This window comes from Rhinoderma darwinii, chromosome 1, assembly GCF_050947455.1.
Source record: "Rhinoderma darwinii isolate aRhiDar2 chromosome 1, aRhiDar2.hap1, whole genome shotgun sequence".
Classification (NCBI taxonomy): Eukaryota; Metazoa; Chordata; class Amphibia; order Anura; family Rhinodermatidae; genus Rhinoderma; species Rhinoderma darwinii.
Genome location: NC_134687.1, coordinates 257,221,525 through 257,248,214, shown reverse-complemented (window position 1 = coordinate 257,248,214; position 26,690 = coordinate 257,221,525). Strand labels below are relative to the sequence as shown.

The window sequence follows — 26,690 nt, the reverse complement described above, 5'->3', positions numbered from 1 at the left end:
TTGGGATAGATGAAAATACTGTTGTGTGCATGAGGCCCAATTGATTGCCTGTCCGTATACCAAAGTATTCTTGCCAGTCAGTGTAAAACATAAGGATACCAAAGCATTAAGAAGATTGCAAAGTGAAGTCCCCTAGTGGGACAAAAAAAGTAAAATAGTTAAATAAAGTTTATGGAAAATAAAAAGATTACAGTAAAAATAAAATACAACCACTTTTGTAAAGAAGAAAAATAAAAATTACACATATATGGTTTTGCCGCAATCGTAAACACTCTAACAATAAAGTTAACACATTAACCCGTTAGTGACCGCCTATACGCCTTTTCAAGGAGGCCACTGATGGGCTTTATTCTGATGCATATGCCTTTTTTTACGGCGCTGCATTAGAATAAATAAACAGAGCAGGGAGCTGTCAAATCTCCCTGCTCTCAGCTGGCAGATGTAGCTGCAAGCTGGGGGCGTCCCTGCTCGAACATAGCGTGCTCAATAGCGGGTGCCGCATCGGAGTTGTTTTGGAGCGAGGGAGGGAGCTCCCTCTCATCCCACCGACACCCGGTGATGAGATCACCGAGTGTCTGTGTCTCCGGTGGCCTAACAAAGGCCCCCAAGTCTGCCTTTAGTGAATCCTAGTTACGGCCCTGCTAGAAAGGCAAAGACTGGGCCCCATAGCAAACTCTTGACTGGGGCCCCCTCCCCTGGGCATCTCACAACCCCCCTTGTAGATAGTGCCTTTTCTACAGCCCCCCCCCCCCCCCGGTAGGTAACGCCGCACAGCCCCCCGGTAGGTAACGCCGTACAGCCCCCCCCGGTGGGTAACGCCGTACAGCCCCCCCCCGGTGGGTAACGCCGTACAGCCCCCCCCCGGTGGGTAACGCCGTACAGCCCCCCCCCGGTGGGTAACGCCGTACAGCCCCCCCCCGGTGGGTAACGCCGTACAGCCCCCCCCGGTGGGTAACGCCGTACAGCCCCCCCCGGTAGGTAACGCCGTACGGCCCCCCCGGTAGGTAACGCCGTACGGCCCCCCCGGTAGGTAACGCCGTACGGCCCCCCCGGTAGGTAACGCCGTACGGCCCCCCCCGGTAGGTAACGCCGTACGGCCCCCCCGGTAGGTAACGCCGTACGGCCCCCCCGGTAGGTAACGCCGTACGGCCCCCCCGGTAGGTAACGCCGTACGGCCCCCCCGGTAGGTAACGCCGTACGGCCCCCCCGGTAGGTAACGCCGTACGGCCCCCCCGGTAGGTAACGCCGTACGGCCCCCCCGGTAGGTAACGCCGTACGGCCCCCCCGGTAGGTAACGCCGTACGGCCCCCCCGGTAGGTAACGCCGTACGGCCCCCCCGGTAGGTAACGCCGTACGGCCCCCCCGGTAGGTAACGCCGTACGGCCCCCCCGGGAGGTAACGCCGTACGGCCCCCCCGGGAGGTAACGCCGTACGGCCCCCCCGGGAGGTAACGCCGCACGGCCCCCCCCCCGGTAGGTAACGCCGCACGGCCCCCCCCCCCCCGGTAGGTAACGCCGCACGGCCCCCCCCCCCCCGGTAGGTAACGCCGCACGGCCCCCCCCCCCGGTAGGTAACGCCGCACGGCCCCCCCCCCCCGGTAGGTAACGCCGCACGGCCCCCCCCCCCGGTAGGTAACGCCGCACGGCCCCCCCCCCCCGGTAGGTAACGCCGCACGGCCCCCCCCCCCGGTAGGTAACGCCGCACGGCCCCCCCCCCCCCGGTAGGTAACGCCGCACGGCCCCCCCCCCCCGGTAGGTAACGGCGCACGGCCCCCCCCCCCCCCCCCCGGTAGGTAACGCCGCACGGCCCCCTGCCCGGTAGGTAACGCCGTACAGCAAAGTCCCCCGAAGTTCTCCATGACTAACCTCTGACTTCCGGAGTCTACGCAGTTCAATAAAAATGAAAGGGGTGCTGGTCACGCATGCGCACAAGCGCGACCGGCGCTCCATTCATTTCTACGGAGCTGCCGACACAGACCCCGGAAGTCCGAGGTTTCTCATGGAGAACTTCAGGGGACTTTCGGTCCCCCGTTCTCCCTATCGCTGCCAGCGATCACACGTGTATCCCCTATCCTATCCCCTATCCTATCCCCTATCCTGTGGGTACATGTCTTTTGTAGGAACAACCCCTTTAATGGCAGAGCGGGGAGATACCACCCTGCTCTGCCGTAGTGTTCAGTGGCTTCGTGCTGTAGTAGCCATGGCGGCATCTAGCGGAGCCTCCGGCCATGCTACGGCTGCTACCGCGGTAGTTATGCCACTGCCTGTTAGGTCATGCCAGAGGCATGTCCTAGCAGATGCCTGTCCGTTTTAAACGCATATTAAAGTCCCCTAGTGGGACTAGTAAAAAAAAGTTTAATAAAGTTAATTAAAAAAAGTGACAAAAAATGAAAAACCCACTTTTTCCCCTTACAAACTGCTTTACTATTAAAAAACCAAAATAAAGTAAAAAAAGTAATGCATATTTGGTATCGCCGCGTCCGTAACGACCCCGACTATAAAGCTACTACATTATTTCACCCGCACGGTGAACGCCGTAAAAAATTTAATAAACTATGGAAAAATTGCTGTTTTCTGTGAATCCTGACTTTCAAAAAAAATGTGATAAACAGTGATCAAAAAGCATCTACTCCAAAATGGTACCAATAAAAACTACAAGTCTTCCCGCAAAAAAAAAAAGCCCTCCTACAACTTCATCGGCGGAACAATCAAAAAGTTACGGCTCTTCAAATATGAAGACACACAAACAAATAATTTTGAAAAAAAAGCGTATTTACTGTGTAAAAGTAGTAAAACATACAAAATCTATAGAAGTTTGGTATCGTTGCAATCGTAACAACACGCTGAATAAAGTTATTGTGTTACTTATACCATAGGGTAAACGGCGTAGATTTAGGATGCCAAAAAGAATGGCGAAAGTAAAGGGTTTTTTTCTATTTCCCCCCCCCCCCCCCCAAAAAAAAAGTTAATAAAAGTCAATCCATAAATGTCGACGTAAAAATAAAAAAGCTATAGCTCTTGGAATGCGACGATGGAAAACCGTAAAAAATACCTTGGTCATATAAGGTTTAAAATAGGCTGGTCATTAAGGGGTTAAACCGCCGGTCCTAAAAAAAAAACAAAAAACGCAAAAACAATGGCAGTTACTTTTTTTTCCCCTCTCATTCCCCCATAAAAAATTAAAATAAAAGTTAATCAAGGAGTCCCATGTACCCGAAAATCCTACCAGTGAAAACGACACCTTGTCCCGCAAAAGACAAGCACCCACACTATAAATATGTGTGTGTGTGTGTTTTATTTATATATATATATATATATATATATATATATATATATATATATATATATATACACACACACACAAGTATTTGATACCTTGCTGATTTTGTAAGTTTGCCCACTGTCAAAGACATGAACAGTCTAGAATTTTTAGGCTAGGTTAATCTTACCAGTGAGAGATAGATTATATAAAAAGAAAAACAGAAAATCACATTGTCAAAATTATATATATTTATTTGCATTGTGCAGAGAAATAAGTATTTGATCCCTTTGGCAAACAAGACTTAATACTTGTTGGCAAAACCCTTGTTGGCAAGCACAGTAGTCAGACGTTTTTTTGTAGTTGATGAGGTTTGCACACGTTAGATGGAATTTTGGCCCACTCCTCTTTGCAGATCATCTGTAAATCATTAAGATTTCGAGGCTGTCGCTTGGCAACTCGGATCTTCATCTCCCTCCATAAGTTTTCGATGGGATTAAGGTCTGGAGACTGGCTAGGCCACTCCATGACCTTAAAGGGAATGTGTTGCCAGAAAAACATGTTTTTTTTTTAAAAATTAAACATTTAGTGTGTGGGTGATTAAACATTGTTCAAATTTTTTTTATTTTTTTGCACGAGTCCATGTAATATTATAAATTATTTCTAATTTATAATACTACCCATTTTTGGTCACTAGATGGAGCTGTTCCCAAAATTGCAGCATTGCAACATTGGGTTAAAAGCCCTTGCTCTAGTGAGCTCTCAGCATCCCCCCCTCCTTTATCCTGGCTAGTGCCGGGATAAACGAGGGGTTTGAAAGGTTTAACCTCCTACACTGTGTGTCGCCATTTTTTGAGGTAACCCACAGTGTAGTAGGTTTACATACAGTAGTAAACACACACAAACACTAACATACATTGAAATCTCTTACCTGCTCCTGCCGCCGCGGCTCCCTCCGGCCCGTCCGCTCCCTTTGCTGCCGCTGTTCCATGTGCACAAGTCCGGAAGCCGCGACCGGAAGTAGTAATATTACTGTCCGGCCGCGACTTCCGGTCCACAGGAAAATGGCGCCGGACGGCGCCAATTTCGAATAGGACTGTGTGGGAGCGGCGCATGCGCAGTTCCCACACAGACGCCGTACACGGCAGTCAATGGGACGGGAGCCGTTCGCAGTCCCTATGGGACTGTGGCTGCCGTGTTCCATGTCTGTGTGTCGTTAATCGACACACACAGAAATGGAACAAAAAATGGCAGCCCCCATAGGGAAGAAAAAGTGTAAAAATAAGAAACAGTAAAACACAAACACACAAATGAAAATAAACGTTTTTATTAAAGCACTAACATCTTTAACATATAAAAAAATTATTTGTGATGACACTGTTCCTTTAATGTGCTTCTTTTTGAGCCACTCCTTTGTTGCCTTGGCTGTATGTTTCGGGTCATTGTCGTGCTGGAAGACCCAGCCACGAGCCATTTTTAATGTCCTGGTGGAGGGAAGGAGGTTGTCACTCAGGATTTGACGGTACATGGCTCCATCCATTCTCCCATTGATGCGGTGAAGTAGTCCTGTGCCCTTAGCAGAGAAACACCCCCAAAACATAATGTTTCCACCTCCATGCTTGACAGTGGGGACGGTGTTCTTTGGGTCATAGGCAGCATTTCTCTTCCTCCAAACACGGCGAGTTGAGTTAATGCCAAAGAGCTGAATTTTAGTCTCATTTGACCACAGCACCTTCTCCCAATCACTCTCAGAATCATCCAGATGTTCATTTGCAAACTTAAGATGGGCCTGTACATGTGCTTTCCTGAGCAGGGGGACCTTGCGGGCACTGCAGGATTTTAATCCATTACGGCATAATGTGTTACCAATGGTTTTCTTGGTGACTGTGGTCCCAGCTGCCTTGAGATCATTAACAAGTTCCCCCCCGTGTAGTTTTCGGCTGAGCTCTCACCTTCCTCAGGATCAAGGATACCCCACGAGGTGAGATTTTGCATGGAGCCCCAGATCGATGTCGATTGACAGTCATTTTGTATGTCTTGCATTTTCTTACTATTGCACCAACAGTTGTCTCCTTCTCACCCAGCATCTTACTTATGGTTTAGTAGCCCATTCCAGCCTTGTGCAGGTCTATGATCTTGTCCCTGACATCCTTAGAAAGCTCTTTGGTCTTGCCCATGTTGTAGAGGTTAGAGTCAGACTGATTAATTGAGTCTGTGGACAGGAGTCTTTTATACAGGTGACCATGTAAGACAGCTGTCTATAATGCAGGCACCAAGTTGATTTGGAGCGTGTAACTGGTCTGGAGGAGGCTGAACTCTTAATGGTTGGTAGGGGATCAAATACTTATTTCTCTGTGCACAATGCAAATAAATCTATATAATTTTGACTATGTGATTTTTCTGTTTTTTTTTTTTATATAATCTATCTCTCACTGGTAAAATTAACCTAGCCTAAAAATTACAGACTGTTCATGTCTTTGACAGTGGGCAAACTTACAAAATCAGCAAGGGATCAAATACTTATTTACTTCACTGTATGTGTGTGTGTGTTTATATATGTGCGTTTATATAGATAGATATAAGCAGCACTCTGCTTCAAATTCCACCACGGTAATGGGTGCAAGCAGGTAATTCAGATCCATGGATTATGAAAGAAAAGTAGAAGAAATCCCACAGCACTCCAATGGTTCAAAAAAGCGTGTGGTTTTATTCAGTCGACACCTGCAACGTTTGCGACCTGCTATAGGACCTTTTTTTAAGCATGACGTATTATAGATAGATAAAGTGGCATGGGCAGCGTAAAAAGGCCATAAGTTGCAATTTCTACCTTGAAAGTCATAGGGGGAATTTATCAACCTTTCTATACCAGTTTTCTGGTATTGAAAGGTTGATAAATCCCCCTTTGACATTTGCATGAGGTCTTCTGTGCAGGCTGCAGGGCTGCCCTGATCAAGCCTATACTGTACAAGTGGGTGTTCAACTTCCTGTCGCTTGTCGGACCTCTTAATCATGCATATTATAAGTCCTGGCTAGTTTGAACTTGCAGCTTTCTGCAGCGGATGGATGCCCAGGACAGAGCATTATGCCTGAAGAACCCCAGTTTGTTTTTGTATTAACCCCTTAGTGACTGCCCATATGTGTTTGTACGTCCGTCAATAAGGGTCTTCTGATGCAGCAGCCTTTTTACGGCGCTGCATGAGAATAAAGCACCGCTGCCTGGAGCAGTAAAAGCTCCCTGCTGTCAGCTACCGGAGGTAGCTCAGGGCTTGGAGAAGACCTGCTTGAGCGGACAGGATCTAAACCTGCATCCATCCCGCTCGTTTAACCCTTTAGATGTAGTGCTCAATAGCGAGCGCCACATTTAAGTGGTTTTTGAGCAGCTGTATCTCAAAAAGTAAAAATAATTTTTAATAATGACTATTTATAAAATTTCACCAATCAGTGACTGACCTTTTTTTATAAAAAATAAACTGCCATTGAAAGGTTTACATAGCCTTTAAAGGGAATGTGTTGCTAGAAAAAAATGTTTTGTTTTTTTAGTTAAACAATTCGTGTATATGTGATTAAACATTGTTCTAATTTTTTTAATTTTTTTCACGAGTCAGGAAATATTATAAATTAGATTCTAATTTATAATATTTCCCAGCGCTGGTCACTAGATGGAGCAATTCGCAAAATTGCAGCATTGCATGTGGTAAAGCAACCACATTGCTTTATGCTGCAAAATTTGAGAAAACTCACTCGCTCTAGTGAGCTCTCAGAATCCCCCCCCCCTCCTTTATCCTGGCTAGTGCCGGGAGAAAAGAGGGGATTGAACGGTCAAACCTCCTACACTGTGTGTCGCCATTTTTTGAGCTAACACACAGTGTAGTAGGTTTACATACAGTAGTAAACACACACTAAAACACGAACCTACATAGAAATAACTTACCTGCTTCTGCCGCCGCCGCTCCCTCCGGTCCGTCCGCTCCGTCTGCAGCCACTGCTCCAAGTGCACAAGTCCGGAAGCCGCGACCGGAAGTAGTAATCTTACTGTCCGGCCGCGACTTCCGGTCCGCAAGAAAAAGGCGCCGGACGTCGCACAGTTCAACTTGGACTGTGTGGGAATCCCACACAGACGGCGTACAGCATAGTGGATGGAACGGGCCCCGTTCGCATTCACTATGGGACTGTATGTGCCGTATTCCATGTCTGTATGTGTCGTAAATCGACACATACAGAAATGGAAAAAAAAATGGCAGCCCCCATAGGGAAGAAAAAGTAAAAAAAATAAAAAAAAGTTAAACACAAACACACAACTAAATAAAATAAAAAATGTAATAAAACACTAAAGTCTAATTGATCTAAAAAAAAATATTCCCGTGACACTGTTCCTTTAAGACTATACTGGTTGGGTGGTAGTGCTGCTTAGTCACACATGTCACATTGTTTATTTTCATTACTGCTTTTTAATCACCATCTTCTTGTTTTCCAGATGTTCCCATTGCCTGTGGCAAATGGGAAGAGCAGACCTACAACACTGGCAAGCACCCAGTTTGGTGGATCAGGTAAAGACATTAGTCTTTTTTTTTGGTGATAATCCGTTTGCCATCTGTATTTGTCTACTTTTTGTGAAGTTAAGAAAACCTTTTTCATGCTGGGGTAGTAAATAGTTGTTTTCTTTGAAATTACCTTATCCACAAGTACATGAACACATTTATAAATACTAGGACATTTTAATAAATGTTTTTTGCACTGTATCTGTAAAGAAGACATGTAGAATCTGTTTTGTTCAATTAAACAGCTGGTAGAAGTTGATGGTATTGATAACTTACCGCACATCTAAGGGCTTGAAGGAGGTGACGAGGAAGGCAAAGCTCAGCTAATGACTGAAAATAAATTCAGGGCTTTCTTATATGGAACCCTCTGGAATATTGAATAAGTTTAAACAATTGCAGGACGTATATTTTATAACTTAGAGCTATTGGCCTTAAAGAGACTCTGTCACCACATTATAAGTTCCCTATCTCCTACATAAGGAGATGGGCGCTATAATGTAGGTGACAGCAGTGCTTTTTATTTAGAAAAACAATCTATTTTTACCACTTTATGAGCCATTTTTAGCTTTATGCTAATGAGTTTCTTAATGCCCAAGTGGGCGTGTTTTTACTTTAGACCATGTGGGCGTTGTACAGAGGAGTGTATGACGCTGACCAATCAGCGTCATGCACTTCTCTCCATTCATTTACACTGCACATAGCGATATAGCTGTATCGCTATGTGCAGCCACATACACAAAGACTAACATTACTGCAGTGTCCTGATAATGAATATACATTACCTCCAGCCAGGACGTGATTTGTATTCAGAATCCTGTCACTTCTGTAGCGTCTCTGTGATATTTACAGCAAGGCAAACGTAATCTTGCGAGATTACGATGTAAACGAGATTACGTTTGCCTTGCTGGAAATCTCACAGAAAAGATTCAGACGTGTCAGTATTCTGAATCGCATCACGTCCTGGCTGGAGGTAATGTATATTCATAGTCAGGACGCTGCAGTAATGTTAGTGTTTGTGTATGTGGCTGCACATAACGATATAGCTATATCGCTAGTGCAGTGTAAATGAATGGGGAGAAGTGTATGACGCTGATTGGTCACTGATTGGTCAGCGTCATGCACTCCTCTGTACAACGCCCACTTGGTCTAAAGTAAAACACGCCCATTAAGAAACTCGTTAGCATAAAGCTAAAAATCGCTCATAAAGTGGTAAAAATAGATCATTTTTCTAAATAAAAAGCATTACTGTCACCTACATTACAGCGCCCATCTCCTTATATAGGAGACAGGGCACTTATAATGTGGTGACAGAGCCTCTTTAAAGGGTTTCTGCAAATGTTAAATTAATTTACAAAGTAGGAACACATAAAAAGTTATGTTGCCACATGGGGAAAAAAATATTTTTAGATGTGTATCTGTCTACTTTAAAGCAGCACTCCGTGGAAATCTTCTCCCCCCCCCCCCCCTTATTTGTCAACTTGATTACATGAATGGTAGTGACATTTGCTGTTTTACCGGGCGCTTTTTTAAAAGTTAGCAGCTCTGTTCCGGGCTGCCATTCTGTTACGTGACCCGAACTCTGACTTTGTGAACGCTACAGCGTCTGATGTGTGGACGTGAGTAAGAAGATGCAAGCTGACAAGTCTCTTCTGTAATATCTAAAATGATGTGCGTGAATAATACCGCTCTGACCACACACTACACACCAGGTTTATTTGTAGTTTGTTACCAGAACGGCAGCTCTGAGTGTTGGTCTGCAAAGGCGATAAATACACAAAATGGTAGAACCACATGAACAGAAGAAAAACTTGCCCACCGTGTTTGTTTCAATGGCATGCAGAAAATCCTGCAGTTTGACAGTCTCGTAGGAACCTTGCAGAGAACAGGTGTTAAATTCCTTCTAGTCATTTTTGTCTGGTGGACGCGAGGCTTAACATGGTCTCCTACTGCAAACAGATCAGTGAGGGAGGGCTCCTGCTGCAGCCACTTGACATACAGTAAGAAATTGATTTTATTTGAGGTTTGTGAGAAGGGGTGAATGGATTATCTACTGTATATATTTATCATTTTGAATTCAAGCTGCTCTGTCACCACATAAGTGGCCTATCTTGTACATGATGTGATTGGCGCTGTAATGTAGATTACAGCAGTGTTTTTTATTTAGAAAAACTATCATTTTTGACGGAGTTACGACCTATATTAGCTTTATGCTAATGAGTTTCTTAATGGACAACTAGGTGTGTTTTACTTTTTGGCCAAGTGGGCGTTGTACAGAGGAGTGTATGACGCTGAACAATCAGGGTCATACACTTCTCTCCATTCATTTACACAGCACTAGCGATATAGCTATATCGCTATGTGCAGTCACATAAACACACTATAACATTACTGCAGTGTCCTGACAATGAATATACATTACCTCCAGCCAGGACGTGAGGTCTATTCAGAATCCTGTCACTTCTGTAGCGTCTCTGTGATATTTACAGCAAGGCAAACGTAATCTCGTTTGAAATGACAGGTTACATCGTAATGTCGCGAGATTATTCTTGCCTTGCTGTAAATATCACAGAGACGCTACAGAAGTGGTCAGGATTCTGAAGACATATCACGTCCTGGCTGGAGGTAATGTATATTCATTGTCAGGACACTGCAGTAACGTTATAGTGTTTATGTGACTGCAAATAGCGATATAGCTATATCGCTATGTGCAGTGTAAATGAATGGGGAGAAGTGTATGACGCTGATTGATCACTGATTGGTCAGCGTCATACACTCCTCTGTACAACGCCCACTTTGTCATATAGTAAAACACGCCCAGTTGTCCATTGAGAAACTCATTAAAATAAAGCTAATATAGGTCGTAACTCAGTCAAAAATGATCGTTTTTCTAAATAAAAAACACTGCTGTAATCTACATTGCAGCGCCGATCACATCATGTACAAGATAGGCCACTTATTGTGGTGACAGAGCCTCATTAAGTGCTTTTTTTGTGTGTATTTCTTTGTATTTAAAAAAAGCACTTACACTTGTAATATACTTTAACGTATTGCTGCTTCTAGCACTATGAGGGGTAGAAAGGGGAGCATTAAAGGGGTTTTCCCATCGGAGATATTCATGACCATATTCACAATAGTGTAGTTAACTAGAGACCTGTGGTTTCAGTTTGTGTCAGCCAGGGTCCCGTTCCGACGGAAGACTGATGGAACGGGACCCTGGCGCGGATGGCAACGAAGCCTTCCAGAAACCGCATAGCTCGTATGCTACGCTGCTTCCGTAACGGGTATTTGACTACTATGGATGTTACGGAAACAGCTTAGCGAGCTACTCGGTTTCTGTAGTTAATGGTCGGAAATCAATCCCTTCAGCCACAACACAGAGCGACAGAACGGGGATTAGGGAGCCCCGTTCTAGAGATAGTTGCGGGTCCCAGAGGTGGGACCCACATCTATTTGACGTTTATGACAAATCCTGTGGATATGTCAAATGTTTCTGATGGAGAAAACCCCTTTAATACAAACTGCATTCTTATCTTGTCCTGTGCTGAAAGGACAAACCTCCTTTCATCCAGTTCTATGGAAGCCGACTCGTCCTTAAACAATTTGTTGATAAGACAAATTTGAAAGTTTTTTGTAATAGCTGACATTGGAAGTCTGCTTGTGAGCCCACATAGACTTGGATATTTGTCATAGGTTCGCTTTAACCTGGCCATAGATATTCGATTATAAGAGAACAAGGACTCATGTTTTAGTTTTTACATATATTTTAAAAAAGGTGCAAATTAATATTAGGTGAATTTGGTAGACTTGTTTCCCTACATCTCTAAATTTCTAGAAAAAATTGGAAACATGAAAACTATATATCATACTAAGCAGGCAAATTTGTTTTACTATTCCATTTTGAGAGTTTCTGCATGTGCAGCTTGTTACAAATCCACCCAGTAGCGATGCAGTGATCTTAAATGCTTACCACAAAATTATAATAGAAAAAAAAAAAAAGAATAGTGAGATGCCTGTACTGCTGGATATTTGTTAGCTGTTGGCAAATAAGGCTGCTTATTAATTTAAACCAAGCAGTGCTACTATATCTTACAACTTGCATCCCCCCCCCCCCCCCCCAGTTTCCTATTTGCTTTTCTTTTTTTCCTCAGTCGATATATTTTTTTTTAATCAAGAATGCTGTATGAATATACTTGAGCAGCAGTGATTAATATGCATAATTATGTAAATTAGATATCAATTAAACAACCAATTCTCGAGGGTGAGGAGAGGAGTGGGGGAGGGTTTTTGGCAGAAAAGGCTATTAGTTGAAGGGTATTATTTTGCCTCAATATTTTGCTGGTTATTTGAACCGTTGTAAAGGCGGTAGATAAATTGTGATCTATATTTCACATAATTCATTTTATATTATAAAGAACCCAATCACAGCTGTCAAACCATGTAATTTACATTAAAGTTCAAAGAAACTTGCTCTGCTATAAGAAATGAATTGCAAAATTGTATTTCTAGGAATAGTTACTAAGTTATTGCGAAAAATGTAATGTCCCATCAAGTTCAACAGAGGAAGGGATGTGGATGAAAGAGGTTAAATCTAGAACCTTAAAGAGGCTGTCACCAGATTATAAGTGCCCTATCTCCTACATAATCTGATTGGCGCTGTAATGTAGATAACAGCAGTGGGTTTTATTTTGAAAAACGATAATTTTTGAGCAAGTTATGAGCAATTTTAGATTTATGCAAATGAGTTTCTCAATGGACAACTGGGCGTGTTTTTACTTTTTACCAACTGGGCGTTGTACAGAGTGTATGACGCTGACCAATCAGTGACCAATCAGTGTCCTACACTTCTCATTGTTCCAGCCCAGCATGATCCACAGCACAGTGTGATTGTGCGGTGAAAGAAGTAAACACGCCCAGTTGCTAAAAACACAATACACGCCCAGTTGTCCATTAGAAAGGCTCATTTGCATAAATATAAAATTGGTCATAACTTGGCCAAAAATGATGGTTTTTAAAAAATAAAAAAAAAACGTTACGGTTATCTACATTGCAGCGCCGATCACATGCAATAGGAGATAGGGATTTGATAATCTGGTGACAGAGCCTCTTTAAAGGGAATCGGTCAGCAGCATTTCACCTATTGAACTCTCTTCACGCCTCGCTGGCTTCTGCTGTCAAAATGTATTTGCTGTTATCCCCTCTCCTAAACATCTTTTATGGAACTCTGCATGTGCCGCTAAGGGGTCCCATTGTGTGCACACACCAGAACACGACATTGATGCGTAAGCTCAGGTTTTTGTGTGTGATGGGGGAGTTGAGGAGCTGTCAATCAAAGTAAGGAGGCGGGATAAACTCGGAAAGGCTTGAGGAATGAAGATATGACTCTTCAAATGAAGATATTACTCTCTTATGCTCCTCATACGGCGCAGGGACACTAAAAAATGGAATACTAAAGGTACAGCGCCTACTTAGAACATAATTTATAGGTTTCATAAAAATGATTTTTTTCACCTACTTCCACCAGGTAGTGCTGGTTTAATAGGTAAAATGCTGGTGACAGGTTCCCTTTAACCCTTTCAGGACCAGACAAATTTTCGTTTTTATGCTTTTGTTTTTTCCTCCCTACCTTCAAAAAGTTAAGTTTTTATTTTTTCGTTGACAGTCATGCGAGGGCCTAATTTTTACGGGACAAATTGTACTTTCGAATTTTATTTAATATTATGTGTGATGTACTGGGAAGCTGGAAAAAAAAAATCAGAATTGGGTGGAATTGGTAAAAAACAACAGTTTCACCATTTTCTTTTGGGTTTCGTTTTTACGGTGTTCACGGTTTGGTGAAAATAACACGTTACCTTTTATTCTGTGGATCAGTACGATCACGGTGATACCAAATTTATATAGCTTTTGTTATGTTTTATTGCCTTTTAAAAAATATTTAAACGTTTTGAAAAAAATGGCAATATTGTGAACCCATAACTTTTTTATGTTTGTGTACAGAGCTGTGTAAGGTGTAATTTTGTACGTGGAAAAATGTAGTTTTTATTCATACCATTTTGGAGAATGTCTGCTATTTCGATCACTTTTTATTCAATTTTATTGGGGGGGGGGGGTTGAAGTGGCAAAAAAAACTGATTCTGCCATTTTGACCTATTTTTTTTCTGCTACGGCGTTGATTGCATTGAAAAAAATATTTTTATAGTCTAGGCATTTTCAGAAGACTTGATAACTAATATGTTTATCTGTGTTTTTATTTTAATTGTCTTATATATATTTTTTAAAACTTTATTTTTTTTACATTTTCTTATTCCTTTTTTTTTTGCTTTCCCTAAGGGGCTTGAACCTGCGATTTATTAGATCGCCTATGTCATAAACTGCAATATCACAATGTTGCAGTCTATATAATAATCTTTATTTATATAGCGCCATCATATTACGCAGCACTTTACAGTTTAGAGGGAACATAAACAGACAATATCAGTCATTACATAGTGACAAAGCTAATTTACAATTCAGACCGGAGGATTCAGGACCCTGCTCGCAAGAGCTTACAATCTGAGCAAATAAGGGAGACACGAAGTGTAAGGGCACGGCCAGACGTAGTGGAATTCCCCAGCGGCCGTTTTTAAAATTTTGTTTCTATACATATTTAGGAAAGTTAGTTCAGACGTTGCGGAAAACTCCGCTGCGGACCATAGGCTGCGGTGCAGAATTTCCCCTCCGCAGCATGCACTGTCTGTTGCGGAGAAGAAGCAGAATTTCACTGCGGATTTCAGCCTTTGCAATGCAAAAACTGAAATCTGTGGCAAGTCCGCTGTGTTTTCTGCAACGTCTGAATTACCTGGCAAATGTTGGTGCAGATTCGTTGCGTAATTGCCCCAAATCTGTACCAACATTTGCAGCGGAAAAAGTCTGCCACGTCTGGCTGTGCCCTAAAAGTGTTTGTTCAGTACAATGGTCCAGCCATCTTTTATACACATGAGGTAGTACACACAAAGCTGCATCAGCCGGTCACCAGCCAGTATCCGTGTATGACGTGACAAGCATGAAATTGCAGTACGGTGCAAGGAGTGTGAGGGAATCTTATTCTGATGACTAATGGGGCCAAGGAAAGGAGTCAGATTAGGGAATGTTATAGGCCTGTCTAGAAAGATGTGTTTTCAGGGCACGTTTAAAACTGTGGATATTGGGAATTAATCTGATTGTCTGTGGTAGCGCATTCCGGAGGACGGGTGCAGCACGAGAAAAATCCTGGAGACGGGAGTGGGAGGTTCAGATTATGGAGGATTTTAATCTAAGGTCGCTGACAGAACGTAGAGCGTGAGTAGGCTGGTAGAGAGGAGATGTAAGGAGGTGCAGCACTGTGAAGAGCTTTGTGGTTGAGTAATAAGTTTGAATTTAATTCTGAAGCGGATGGGCAAGCAGTGTAGTGATTGGCACAGGGTAGAGGCGTTGGTGCAGTGGTTAGTCAAAATTAGTGCATTGCTACAGCTGCTAAAGGAATATACCGGCTCCCGCGATCTTGCCGCCAGGAGCCGGTGAAAGGGGGAAGTAAAAAACCCTCAGATGCTGGTGGTCACATCTGACACAGGCACCTGAGGGGTTAAATGCTTGCGATCAGAAATTTTTGTGATCGCAAGCATTGCCGCTGGATCCCTGCTGTGCAACACAGCAGAGACCCGGCGGCTATGGTGCCCGCTCAGCTTTTGAGCAGGCGCCATTTTTAAAAACCCTTTCCCAATTTAAATAGGTGTATTAGCGACGGGAAAGGTTTAAGGCCAGGATCACACACCGTTTTTCATTCAGTTTTTGTGGCCGTTTTTCTCATTATTTTTTTTTAGCCAACACTGAAGTGGACAGAAAAAAAAAAGATGTTTGTCTTTATACTTTTATTTTTTTTTTCCTTTTTGATCCACTTCCGGTTTTGACTCAAAAAAACGGTGCCAAAAACGGCATCAAAATTGTGTGTGTGATTCTGGCCTAATCGTTTATAGACCATCTAACCACTAGGGTATAGTCACACGTAGCCTTAACACGGCCGATTTTTCGTAACAGATTTCATAGTGGAAAATCTGCAGCGTTCTACAGTAGCAGCAGAGTGGATGAGATTTGAGCAAATCTGAAGGCGCTGCGAAAAAGAATCCTCAGAGAAATCGCCTGCGGTGCGTTTTTTTTTTTTTTTTTTTTTTTTTAGTTTGCAGAATGTCAAATTATGCTTCGTAATTGCTTCGTTTCTGTTGCAGGTTTTCCCCTTTGAATTCAATGGGTAGGTAAAGCCCGCAAAAAATAGCAATTGGTGCAATTTTTGCGGCAGAAAAGCTTAGTTTAAAATTGACCACTTAACGCACCATGACGCAACTGTACGTCATGGTTTGCCCTGCATTAAGGCACCATGAAGTACAGTTACGCCATGGTGCTTTCCTGTCACCATGTCAAAAGACATGGTGACAGAACAGTGACATCGGCTGTCACAGACAGCTGATAGTCACTGGGACTCGTCGGGGGAACAATCGCGGCGCCGCCTGCGATCGCTGTGATTGGTCAATCAGTAGTGACTGACCAATCACAGTATTGCAGCATGGTTACCGGGCTAAAAGAGCCGGGTAGCCATGCTAGGCGATCGGCTATTGGCAACAGAAGGCCTAACAACGACCTCCTGTCTGCCAAGTACGGCGGCGTGTTAGTCCCCGCCCAGAGGCGGGACTTAAAAGGCTTCCGGCCGCAGATGAAAGATGGCGGCGAGCTCAGAAGCTGAGCCTGCGCCATCAGCCGAAGAGTGTCAGCTGTATGTTACATCTGACATCCTGCTGTAAAGGCAGGGAACGGAGCTAGCTCCGCTGCCTGCCTTTAACCCCTTAGATGCCACAAACAAAAGCGATCGCGGCGTCTTAGTGGTTTCCAGGAGATCGGCATCGCTGCAATGTGGTTGCACGAATGGCTATCGTTGCTATGGCAACCGGAGGCCAACAATGGCCTCTTGGTCTGCCACGTACTGAAGCTTTATAGGCCCCGCCCGGAAATGGAGCCTAATAGGCTTGCTGTCAGTGAATAGCTGACTGCTCTAATGCATTGCATTACATAGGTAGTAAAGATGAGAGGTGCAGGTCTTCAAGTCCCCTAGTGGGACAAAAAAAAGTTATAAAAAAAGGTCAGCGGCAGTGTAAAAATTAAAGTTCTAAGTTAAAAATTAAAAACTGCCTTTTTTCCTATAATAAGCCTTTTATTATAGGGAAAAAAATGAAACCGTTAAACGTTACACTTGTTTAGTATCACCGCGTCCGCAACAACCCAAACTGTTATTTTTCCCGCACAGTAAACACCGCAAAAAAATAAATAAAAAACAATGCCAGAATCGCTCTTATTTTGGTCACCATCCCTTCTAAAGTATAAAATAAAAAATGGTAAAGTCACACGTACCCCAAAATAGTACCAATTAAAACTACATCCTGTCCCGCAAAATTCAAGTCCTTACACAGCCTTGTCGACGCAAAAATAAAAGTTATGGCTCTCAGAATATGGTGACACAAAAAATTTATTATTTTTTAAAAAAGGGGATTTTTTTGTGCAAACGCTGCAAAACATAAAAAAACTATATACATATGGTATCGCCGTAATCATATCGACCTGCAGAATAAAGTAAAATGTATTTTATTACCCCAGGTTGAACTTTTTTTTTTTTTTACTTTGTCAGAATTGCTGGTTTTTGGTCACCTTGCTTGCTAATTTTTTTTTAATATAAAGTGATAAAAAAATTGCGTGTACCCCCATAATGGTTCCGAATGAAAACTACAGATTGTCCGCAAACAAATAAGATCCGGTGGAGAAAAAATAAAAAAGTTCTGGCTCTTAGAATATGGCGACGAAAAATGTGCAGTGTTCTCCAAAAGCAGATAAGATCGGGCACCATTTATCAGTGCGACACTGGCCACATATCTATAAATTATTTATTTACCTCATTATTCTACCCTCTTATAATGCTCTGATGTACTCCGCACAGATTACATATGCCCCCACATTATAAACTGAAATACCATTAAGACCCCATACACCACAACTGCCAAGCTAAATCTGCCCTCCAAAAGCCAAATGGCGCTCCTTCCCTTCTGAACCCTGCAGCGTGCCCAAACAGCAGTTTACGTCCATATATATGACATTGCCATACCTTGGAGAACTGGGTTAACAGTCTGAGATATGTCTTCAGTGGCACAAACTGGGCACAAAATATTGTGCACTAAATTGGCATATCAGTGGAAAATTGCAATTTTTACTTTGCACCATCCACTGGCCACTAATTTCTAATGTAGAATCACCTGTGGGGTCAAAATGCTCACTTCACCCCTTAAAATACCCTAAGGGGTGTAGTTTCCAAAGTAGGGGTCACTACTTGGGGGTTTGTTTTACTATTTGACCTCAGAGCAATGCAATTCTGGGCCAATGCTGTGAAAATAGGCCTCAAATGCCAGGCAAATGATAAATGCCTTGAGGGGTGTAGTTTTCAAAATTCGGTCACTTCTTGGGGGCTTCCACTGTACTCTGGTACCTCAGGGGTTTTGCATATGTGACACGGTGGCCAAAAACCAATCCAGCAAAATCTGCATGCCAAATAGCGCTCCTGCCTTTCTGAGCCCTGCCCTGTGTCCAAACAGCAGTTTATGACCACATGTGGGGTATTGCCGTGATTGGGAGAAATTGCTTTACAAATGTTGGGGTGCTTTTTCTCCAGTATCCCTTGTGTAAAAAGTAGATTTTCATTTTCACGGCCTAATTCCGATTAAATTCTGCAAAAGACCTGTGGGGTCTAAATGCTCACTATACCCCTAGATAGATTCCTTGAGGGGTGTAGTTTGCCAAATTGTGTCTTTTTGGGGTGTTTCCTTTGTTTTGGCCACACAAGACTGCCTAAAATATATTCTAATAAAAATAAGGCCCCAATATCCACTAGGTGCTCCTTTTTTTTCAGTCCAGTAGCACACTAGGGCCACATGTGGGATATCTCTCTAAAAACTGCAGAATGTGGGCAATAAGTATTGAGTTGTGTTTCTCTGGTAAAACCTTCTGTGTTACAGAAAAAAAATTGATAAACTGATTTTCTGCAAAAAAAATTACATTTGTAAATTTCACCTTGTGAAACGCCTAAAGGGTTAAACTTTCTAAATGCTGTTTTGAATACTTTGAGGGGTTCAGTTTTTAAAATGGGGTGATTTATAAGGGGAAGCGGTTCCCAAAATAAGGCTTTTGAAATTTTCCTGAAAATGCGAGAAATTGCTGCTAAAGTTCTAAGCCTTGTAACGTCCCGGAAAAAGAAAGACGTTCAAAAAACAATGCAAACATAAAGTAGACATGGGAAATGTAAAATAGTACCGTGTTTCCCCGAAAGTAAGACAGTGTCTTACTTTCTTTTTATCCCCAAAAGCCCCACTATGTCTTACTTTCGGGGTATGTCTTATATTAGAAAAAAATTGTCGAATTTTTTGCACTTTACTTTATTATTTTTTTATTACTATGGTCTGTCCCTCAAAGGTCAAAAAAGACCTTTGGGGAACTTTATATATATTTTTTTCTTTCTTTTACACCATCTTTTCCCCTGTAACTGGAGCTGCACAGCAGCCCCAGTTACAGGGGAAATCAGCCCTCTCATAGTGACGATTGTCACTAATAGGGCTGTGCTGGGTCTTGTTAGACACAGCAGCAGCCTGCCACTAACGGGACCCGGCGATCATGTGACCTGTCACATGATCATCGGGAGGAATAGAGACAGCGCCGCTGCTGCTGTCTCTATTCCTATACACAGCGTTCATTGAACGCTGTGTAAAAACACATCGGAGAAGACAGAAGCAGCTAAAGCTGCTTCTATCTTCTCCTCCGGGTCCCCGGCAGTCACTGACAGCCGGAGACCCGACATTCAGCTGCCCGATCGCGCGGGCAGCAAGTTAAAACCCGAGCCGTAAAAAGTCTATGGCTCGGGTTTTAAGGAGGAGGCGGCATTGACAAGTGCTGGGGGTGACGTATGGAGAGGGGGGCGGCGCGGAAGTGGGCAGGAGGCGGCAATACCCCGTGTTTCCCCGAAAGTAAGACATATGTCTTACTTTCGGGGTACGGCTTATATTAGCCGACCCCCCTGAAACCCCCGATACGTCTTACAATCGGGGGTGTCTTACTATCGGGGAAACACGGTAGCTATTTTGTGTGGTATTAGGCCTCATTCACACGACCGTAGCCATGTGCACGGCTGTGATTTTCGGGTTGGCTGGCTGCGGAGTGTCACCTGCGAGCCGCCCACACATCGCAGGCTGTGCACTTGGCCACGTGCATTATTTTCTTTGAGCCTGGACCGCAAAACTCGGTTGTAATAAGACATGCCAGTTGTTTTTGCGGTCCAGGCTCCTAGGCCATGCACGGACTGTAGAAACCACGGTCGTGTGCATGGGCCCATTGAAATTAATGGGGCCGCAATTCTCCCATGGATTTTTTGGGGCATTGCGGCCGCAGAAGCACGTTTGGGTGCATGGAGCCTAAGTATCATTCTTACAACAGATGCATTTAAATGTTAAAAAATGCTTTTTGCAAATTTTCTTTAAATTTTGGTGTTTTTCATAAATAAACACTGAACCTGTCGACCAAATTTTACCACTAACTTAAAGTCCAATGTGTCATGACAAAACTCTCTCCGATTCGCTTGAGAAAATAACAGCATTCCAAAGTTATTACCACTTCAAGTAACAAATGTCAGATTTGAAAAAAAAATGGTCTGGTCCTTAAGGCCAAAACAGGCTTAGTCACTAAGGGGTTAATAAAAAACCGTTTATGCTTACATCTTGGACATTGTCATAGCGACTCATTCTTCTATTCTCCGTCCAGGCTGGCCTTCTTGGATTACGTTGCATCCCATGTGACTGCTGCAGCCAATCCCAAGCTGCAGCGGTCGCATGGACTGCAGCGTCCTCCCAGAAAGGCCAGCCTGGACGGAGATTAGAAGAAAGCCTCACTATGTCAATGGAGACCAGGGCAAGTATAAACTTTAATATTTTTCCATGGCCTTCCCTTCTGTTTATCCCCTCGCCGCTGCAGCCATTTTTCAGGTTTTCAATTTAGTTTTTTTTTCTGACCGCATTCCAACTTGGAGAGACTTTCGGTTCTCCGTTCTCATCACTGGAGGTCCTGGCGGGCAGAGCCCCAGCGATGACTCATGTATCCCATGTCTTTTGTGAGAAAACCCCTTTAAAGGGGTTTGCCCAACTGTTAACCCCTTAATTACCAGGCCTGAAAGGGTCTTAATGACCAGCTTATTTTTTATATATTTTTTTTGCCTCTTATAATAATACTGTTTGGCCCCCCTGTAGGTAGTGCCACACAGCCCCCCTGTAGGTAGTGCCACACAGCCCTCTCTAGGTAGTTCTACACATGATCTTTTTACATAGCACAAACCCCCCTTCCCCCATAGATGGCACCCCCCCCCCTACCTTTTTGTAGATGGCCCCTGACTTCAATGTCCATATATGGGGACTTCTCCTGGAGTGTAAACACTGGCCACAGGGTCGGGGATTTCACTTCAGAAGTCCCTGACGTCACTGTCTCCATAAATGGACAGTGAAGTCAGGGACTTCTCCTGGATCGGAATCCCCAATCCCTGGCCACAGCGTTGCCGAAGCTGTGGCCGGGGATTGGGGATTCCATTCCTCCAGGGAGCAAAAAAATACCCTCCTCCTCACATGCACTGTGAGGAGGAGAGAGTGAGCGACGGAAGATACAGCCGTCACTCGGAACACATTCCAGTGATGGCAGTGTATTACCTGGCCTCATAGACGTCTATGGGAGGCCGGGAGAATGGCCGAAAATAGGGCATGTCCCATTTTTTTTTGACGGGCTTTCAAAAAAATCGGTCGTGTGAATAGCCCCATTTGGGGTCTGTTGTTCCTACTGCGGCCATGTGATGGACGTTTTTTGAACGCAATTGGTTTACAAAAGCTTTGTTTCTTAAATCATAGCGAATTTCAGCAGATTCTATCCAAGGAGAGGAAAGCTCCTGACACCCGTCTTGCTGTTTCAAAATGCGCAGATAGTGTTTCCTTTTTAGGAGGAATGGGTCTTTTTTGCCTTCTGTGTATCCCCCCATCTAAAAGGTATGAAGGATCACTGTATGCCACTGTTGGATGCAGCTTCACTCAGTGACCATCTTGACAAGAAGTTGGATTCCCAAGCTGTCTACTTTTATGGCCGGAGTTCCGCTTTGCACCCGGCTTTTGCAAACCTAAGGCACCATGATATCCAGAGGGCCCTGATTAACTTTTGTCGGTGGCAGATTTTTTGGTGAACGTCTGGATCATAATGTTTCTGAGGCTACTGGCAGTATGAGCTCTCTTTGGCCTCAAAGGCCTACACTGAATGCATCCTTTTTTGATGTCTCCGCGTCTTTGGTCGTTTTCCAGCGTTTCCTTCCGGAGATCGCTTTAATTTAGACCAGACAGAATGATGAGCTGTCCCAACGATTCCATACGGCTATCTTTCAAGCCTAGACCTGCTTAGAAGCCAGGGCTCAGAAACAGACCCCCTCTGCCAAGAGGTCTTCAACATAAAGGTTGTCTCTCCACTCGTGTCGGATGTCCAAGTGGAGGGGCAATGTTTTTCCTTTCAAACCCAAGACTCATTGGACAAGTTAATTATCCTGCCCTCTCGGGCCTGTCAATGGTGGGAGACATCACCAGGCATCATGGTCTGTCTTTTCCTCCCTTCCAATGGCTGGTCGTGTCAATGGATTGTAGTCTGTCCTTGTGGGGTGCAGTTTTTGGTCTCCACATGGTTTAGGACACTGTTACAGCAGATGATGTCCTTACAGATCAACCTTCTGAAATAGAAGGCAGTCTTCCTAGTCCTCTCAAATTGGGCTCTACTTTTAAGGTTGGCTGGTCAGGAGCCAGACCGACAACTCCACGGTGGTTGCTTATCTGAATCGCTATGGGTTGGGCCCCTCTGTTGGAGTACTCTCGGATCTTATTGTGGGTAGAGCAGCATATTCCAGCACTGTCAACAGTCCACATACCAGGTCTACTGGGCTGCAAATTTTCTCACCCGGGAGACTAGATCCTCGAGAGTGATCTCTTCACCCAGTAGTATTCCTTTAACTGTGCCAGAAGTGTGGCTACCCAGATGTGTATCTCTTTGCATCCCGTCTCAACTACAAAGTTCTGACCTACTTGGCCAGGGCACAGTATCCCAGGGTCATTGCAGTTGACGCGCTGGTCACTCTATGGAAAGAGTTCTCTCTCCTGTATCTCTTCCCTCCTCCTTCTCTTGCCTAGAGTACTCAAGAGAGAAGGCGTTCCAACAATTTTGGTGACACTGAACTGCACTGCCATCCTGGTACGCAGATCTAATCAGCCTTCTCGCCAACACGCCTTGATGTCTTCTACTTCTACCCAACCTCCTTTCCCAAGTTACACTAATCCACCCCACTTTACCTTAGTTGCATTAAACGGTGTGGCTATTGAAACCGAGGTTCTAAGCCTTAGGGTCTCCCCGAGCCCGGTATCCAGACAATATTGAAACTATGTGTACCATCGCACATGGAGGCTTATTTCTGCTGGTGTGAACAAAGTAAGTTCCATTGCATAAAATGTTCCACACCTAGGGTTCTGTCCTTTATTTTCCCCTTCACCCATGATGGCACCATTGAGAGGATCCGCCTCCGGGCACAGGAAACCTACAGAATAAAAAGGTGGAGTCTCTCCTCCCACTTCAGTGATTTCCTGTTCCTGGAGAGGAGACCTACAGTCCAGGTTACGCCAGTGTTACCTTTTTCTTGGAGAAAGCGTGTATGTTTGGTACTTCCAGGTTGGCGAGAGCGTTCAGCAGGAGGGGCGTCAGACGCAGGGCTGTGTCTGATGTCAGTTACGGCACTGGAAGTGCCTGACGTCAGCGGGGGGCACCAACTTTGAATTCAAAATGTGGTGTGGTGTCCTAACGATATGTAAATTGAAACACCTCTGGGCCCAGCATCCCTTGTGGGTTTTCTTGCTGGCAGCCTAATATGGAGGCGCAACTGTTAGAGGAGGAGGTCCTGAAGAGAATCCACCACACAGTATTCCTGGACGGTATTGTAAGAGATATATATATCGGTGTAATGACGGGGGTGGGGAGACAGACAAGTGAGCCCTAATCTACCCGCCACTCAGTCCCTGCCTACTTGCAACGACCCGCCCTAGGCGACGGGGTACAACTGGCCGACGGTCCCTACGCTCAATAAGTGCACGACAGACAAACAGACAAGGGTACACAGAGCTAGGGGGAGAAATGGGCAGTTGCCCACGGCAACACCGTGAGCAACAAGTGAAGTGAACAAGTCGAGTCAAACCAGGAGAGTACGAGGTGCCAAACGCAGAGCAGGAGAGTAGTGAACAAGCCGAGTCAAACCAGGAGTGTACGAGGTACCAAACGCAGAGCAGGAGAGTAGTCAGCAAGCCGGGGTCAATATGAAGCAAGGACAATAGTACAAGAAGCTGCAGCAGGGCCAGGAAACCAAACGAGAAGAATCACAAGCAAAGGAGGAACAGGAAAGGCAGGTATAAATAGACAGAGGGCGGGAGCTAGCTCCGTCTGGCCAGGCTGTGATAGGTTCTTCCACTCCTAAGCCTGCTACCCTGAGTGGTGGAAGATGGAGTCAGTCTCACAGGCATAGAAGCAGGTGCAGACTGATTATCTATGGGCGTTAACCCCGAACCTGTGCCTGGCAGATCCTTTACAATCGGGTTATTCCTGTGTGTGTTTTTAATTAGGAAAAACCCAGAAAAGCTATAGCCAAGAACCGAAACGAGTTTGCCTTTATGCAAGGCCGGACTTTCCTCTTCATATAAGAAAAGGCTCTGCCATGCCAATTATTAATAAGACCATCGCTAAAGAATCTACTTCCCTGTTTCTAGGCATTAAATCCATGATTCAGGATTCAAACCGCACCTCCCTTAGGGGAAAAACAGTGTCTAAAAAAGGCCCTAGTTCTTCAGCCCATTTTCACGTCTCTTCTACACTAGGCCCATGGGGAACTGTATTCAGTATCCTCAGAGGATGATTGAGGAGGCCAGCCCTTTATTTCAGGGGATGATACGACAAACTACTTCTCTTTCTACAATGAACTTAAGGAGCCTAAACCCTCAGATTCTGAATAGGACGTCATGACCAATACAATTTCCCTAGTTAAAAAGGAAAGGGGGAATCTCTAGAACGGGGCCCCCTAAACCCTGTTCTACAGCTGTGTTGTGGCTGAAGCGTGTGGTTTCCAACCGTGAATTACGGAAACTGCGCTGCTCGCATGCTTTGCTGCTTCCATAACTACCATTTACTACTATGAGCGTTACGGAAAAACAGCGTAGCTCAGCAAGCTACTCTGTTTCCGTAATTCATGGGCGGAAGTCACGCGCTTTAGCTACAACACACTGAGATTTCCAGCAAGGGAAACTAAATCTCGTTTACCTCGTAATCGCGCGAGATTACGTGTGGCTTGCTGGAATCTCACAGAAAAGATTCAGAAGTGTCAGGATTCTGAATACACATGACGTCCAGGCTGGAGGTCATGTGTATTCATTATCAGGACACTTGCGTATGTGGCTGCACATCGTTCTAATAAGAACACTATGTGCTGTGTAAATGAATGGAGAGGAGTGCATGATGCTGATTCGTCAGCATCATACACTTCTATTCACAACGCCCAGTTAAAAACACAATACACGCCCAGTTGTACATTTCAAAGCTCATTTGTGTATATATATATATATATATATATATATATATATATATATATATAATAGCTCATAACTTGGCCAAAATGAGCGTTTAAAAAAAAAACAAAAAAAAAACACAAAAAAGGTACTGTTATCTACATTGCAGCGCCGATCACATGCAATAGGAGATAGGGATTTGAGAATCTGGTGACAGAGCCTCTTTAATCAGTAGGGGATTCTCGGGGGAGGGGGGGTGGCTATTTTATTGAAGTTGAGGAAGCCAGTCACTTGTAGGATTTTTTTCTAGAGTATGGAGTAAATTCATAGAATTTTTAGGTATTCATCCTCTTAGGCTTGGACCTCTCCTCCATATAAACCTGATTTTGGGATTTCTCCAAAAAGGTCTAGAGAAAGGGTTATCTACGAGTACCTTTAAAGGTTCAGGTATCCGTTTTGAGTGCTCTATTTGCTCAAAAGATAGAAGACATCCCTGGAATGAGGTTCATTAAAGCTTCCTTCAAAAGCAGACCTATTAGAATCTCCAAAGTTCCACTTGCCCTCACTAGACCTTCCTTTTGAGCCCTTCGAGTCTATTTCCAAAAGAGCTTTGTTCTTTCAAACCATTTTATTAACGACTCTCACTTCAGCTAGGTGTATTAGTGAGCTTCAGGCTATTTCAGTTTATCCACCTTTTCACTGTGATTTTGTGATTAGACCTGACCCAGCCTTTTTCCCTAAGGTGTCTTCTAAGTTTGACTATTCATAGGAGATTGTGCCTCCCTTTTGGACTAATCCCAAATCTCCTAGTGAGGTAGAATTTTACTGTCTAGATTGGGGTTGGGCTATTTATGTCCTAAATCAAAATCAAGATTAATTGAACGTGTAACCTCGATTACGATAAATGAAGGATTATTTAAATCACACCCCTAGTTGCATTCTACGCCCTTGAATTTATATTTATCCCTTGAGCCTGCTATATACTACTGTATATAATATGTCCCCTGACACTGCCCCTATACAGTATATTGTCCCATAGTGCTCCCCACAGTATAATGCCCCCATAGCTGCCCCTACACCGTATAATGCCCCCATAGCTGCCCCTACACCGTATAATGACCCCATAGCTGCACCCTACACATTATAAAGTCCACCGTTGCTGCCCCCATAGGTGCCCCCAATAGTGCCTGATAAA

At 44.1% G+C, this 26,690-nt stretch overlaps 1 protein-coding gene across 8 annotated transcripts in view; it reads left to right on the top strand.

Annotated features, from left to right (window-relative positions):
- TCF3 (transcription factor 3) overlaps positions 1–26,690 on the top strand; it is a 247,019-nt gene that overhangs the window by 77,353 nt on the left and 142,976 nt on the right. For all 8 annotated transcript variants that reach the window (XM_075863682.1, XM_075863689.1, XM_075863678.1 and 5 more), the window contains exon 3: positions 7,733–7,805. In XM_075863682.1, the coding sequence (XP_075719797.1) occupies positions 7,733–7,805 (73 nt within the window). The remainder of the gene's footprint in view (positions 1–7,732; positions 7,806–26,690) is intronic.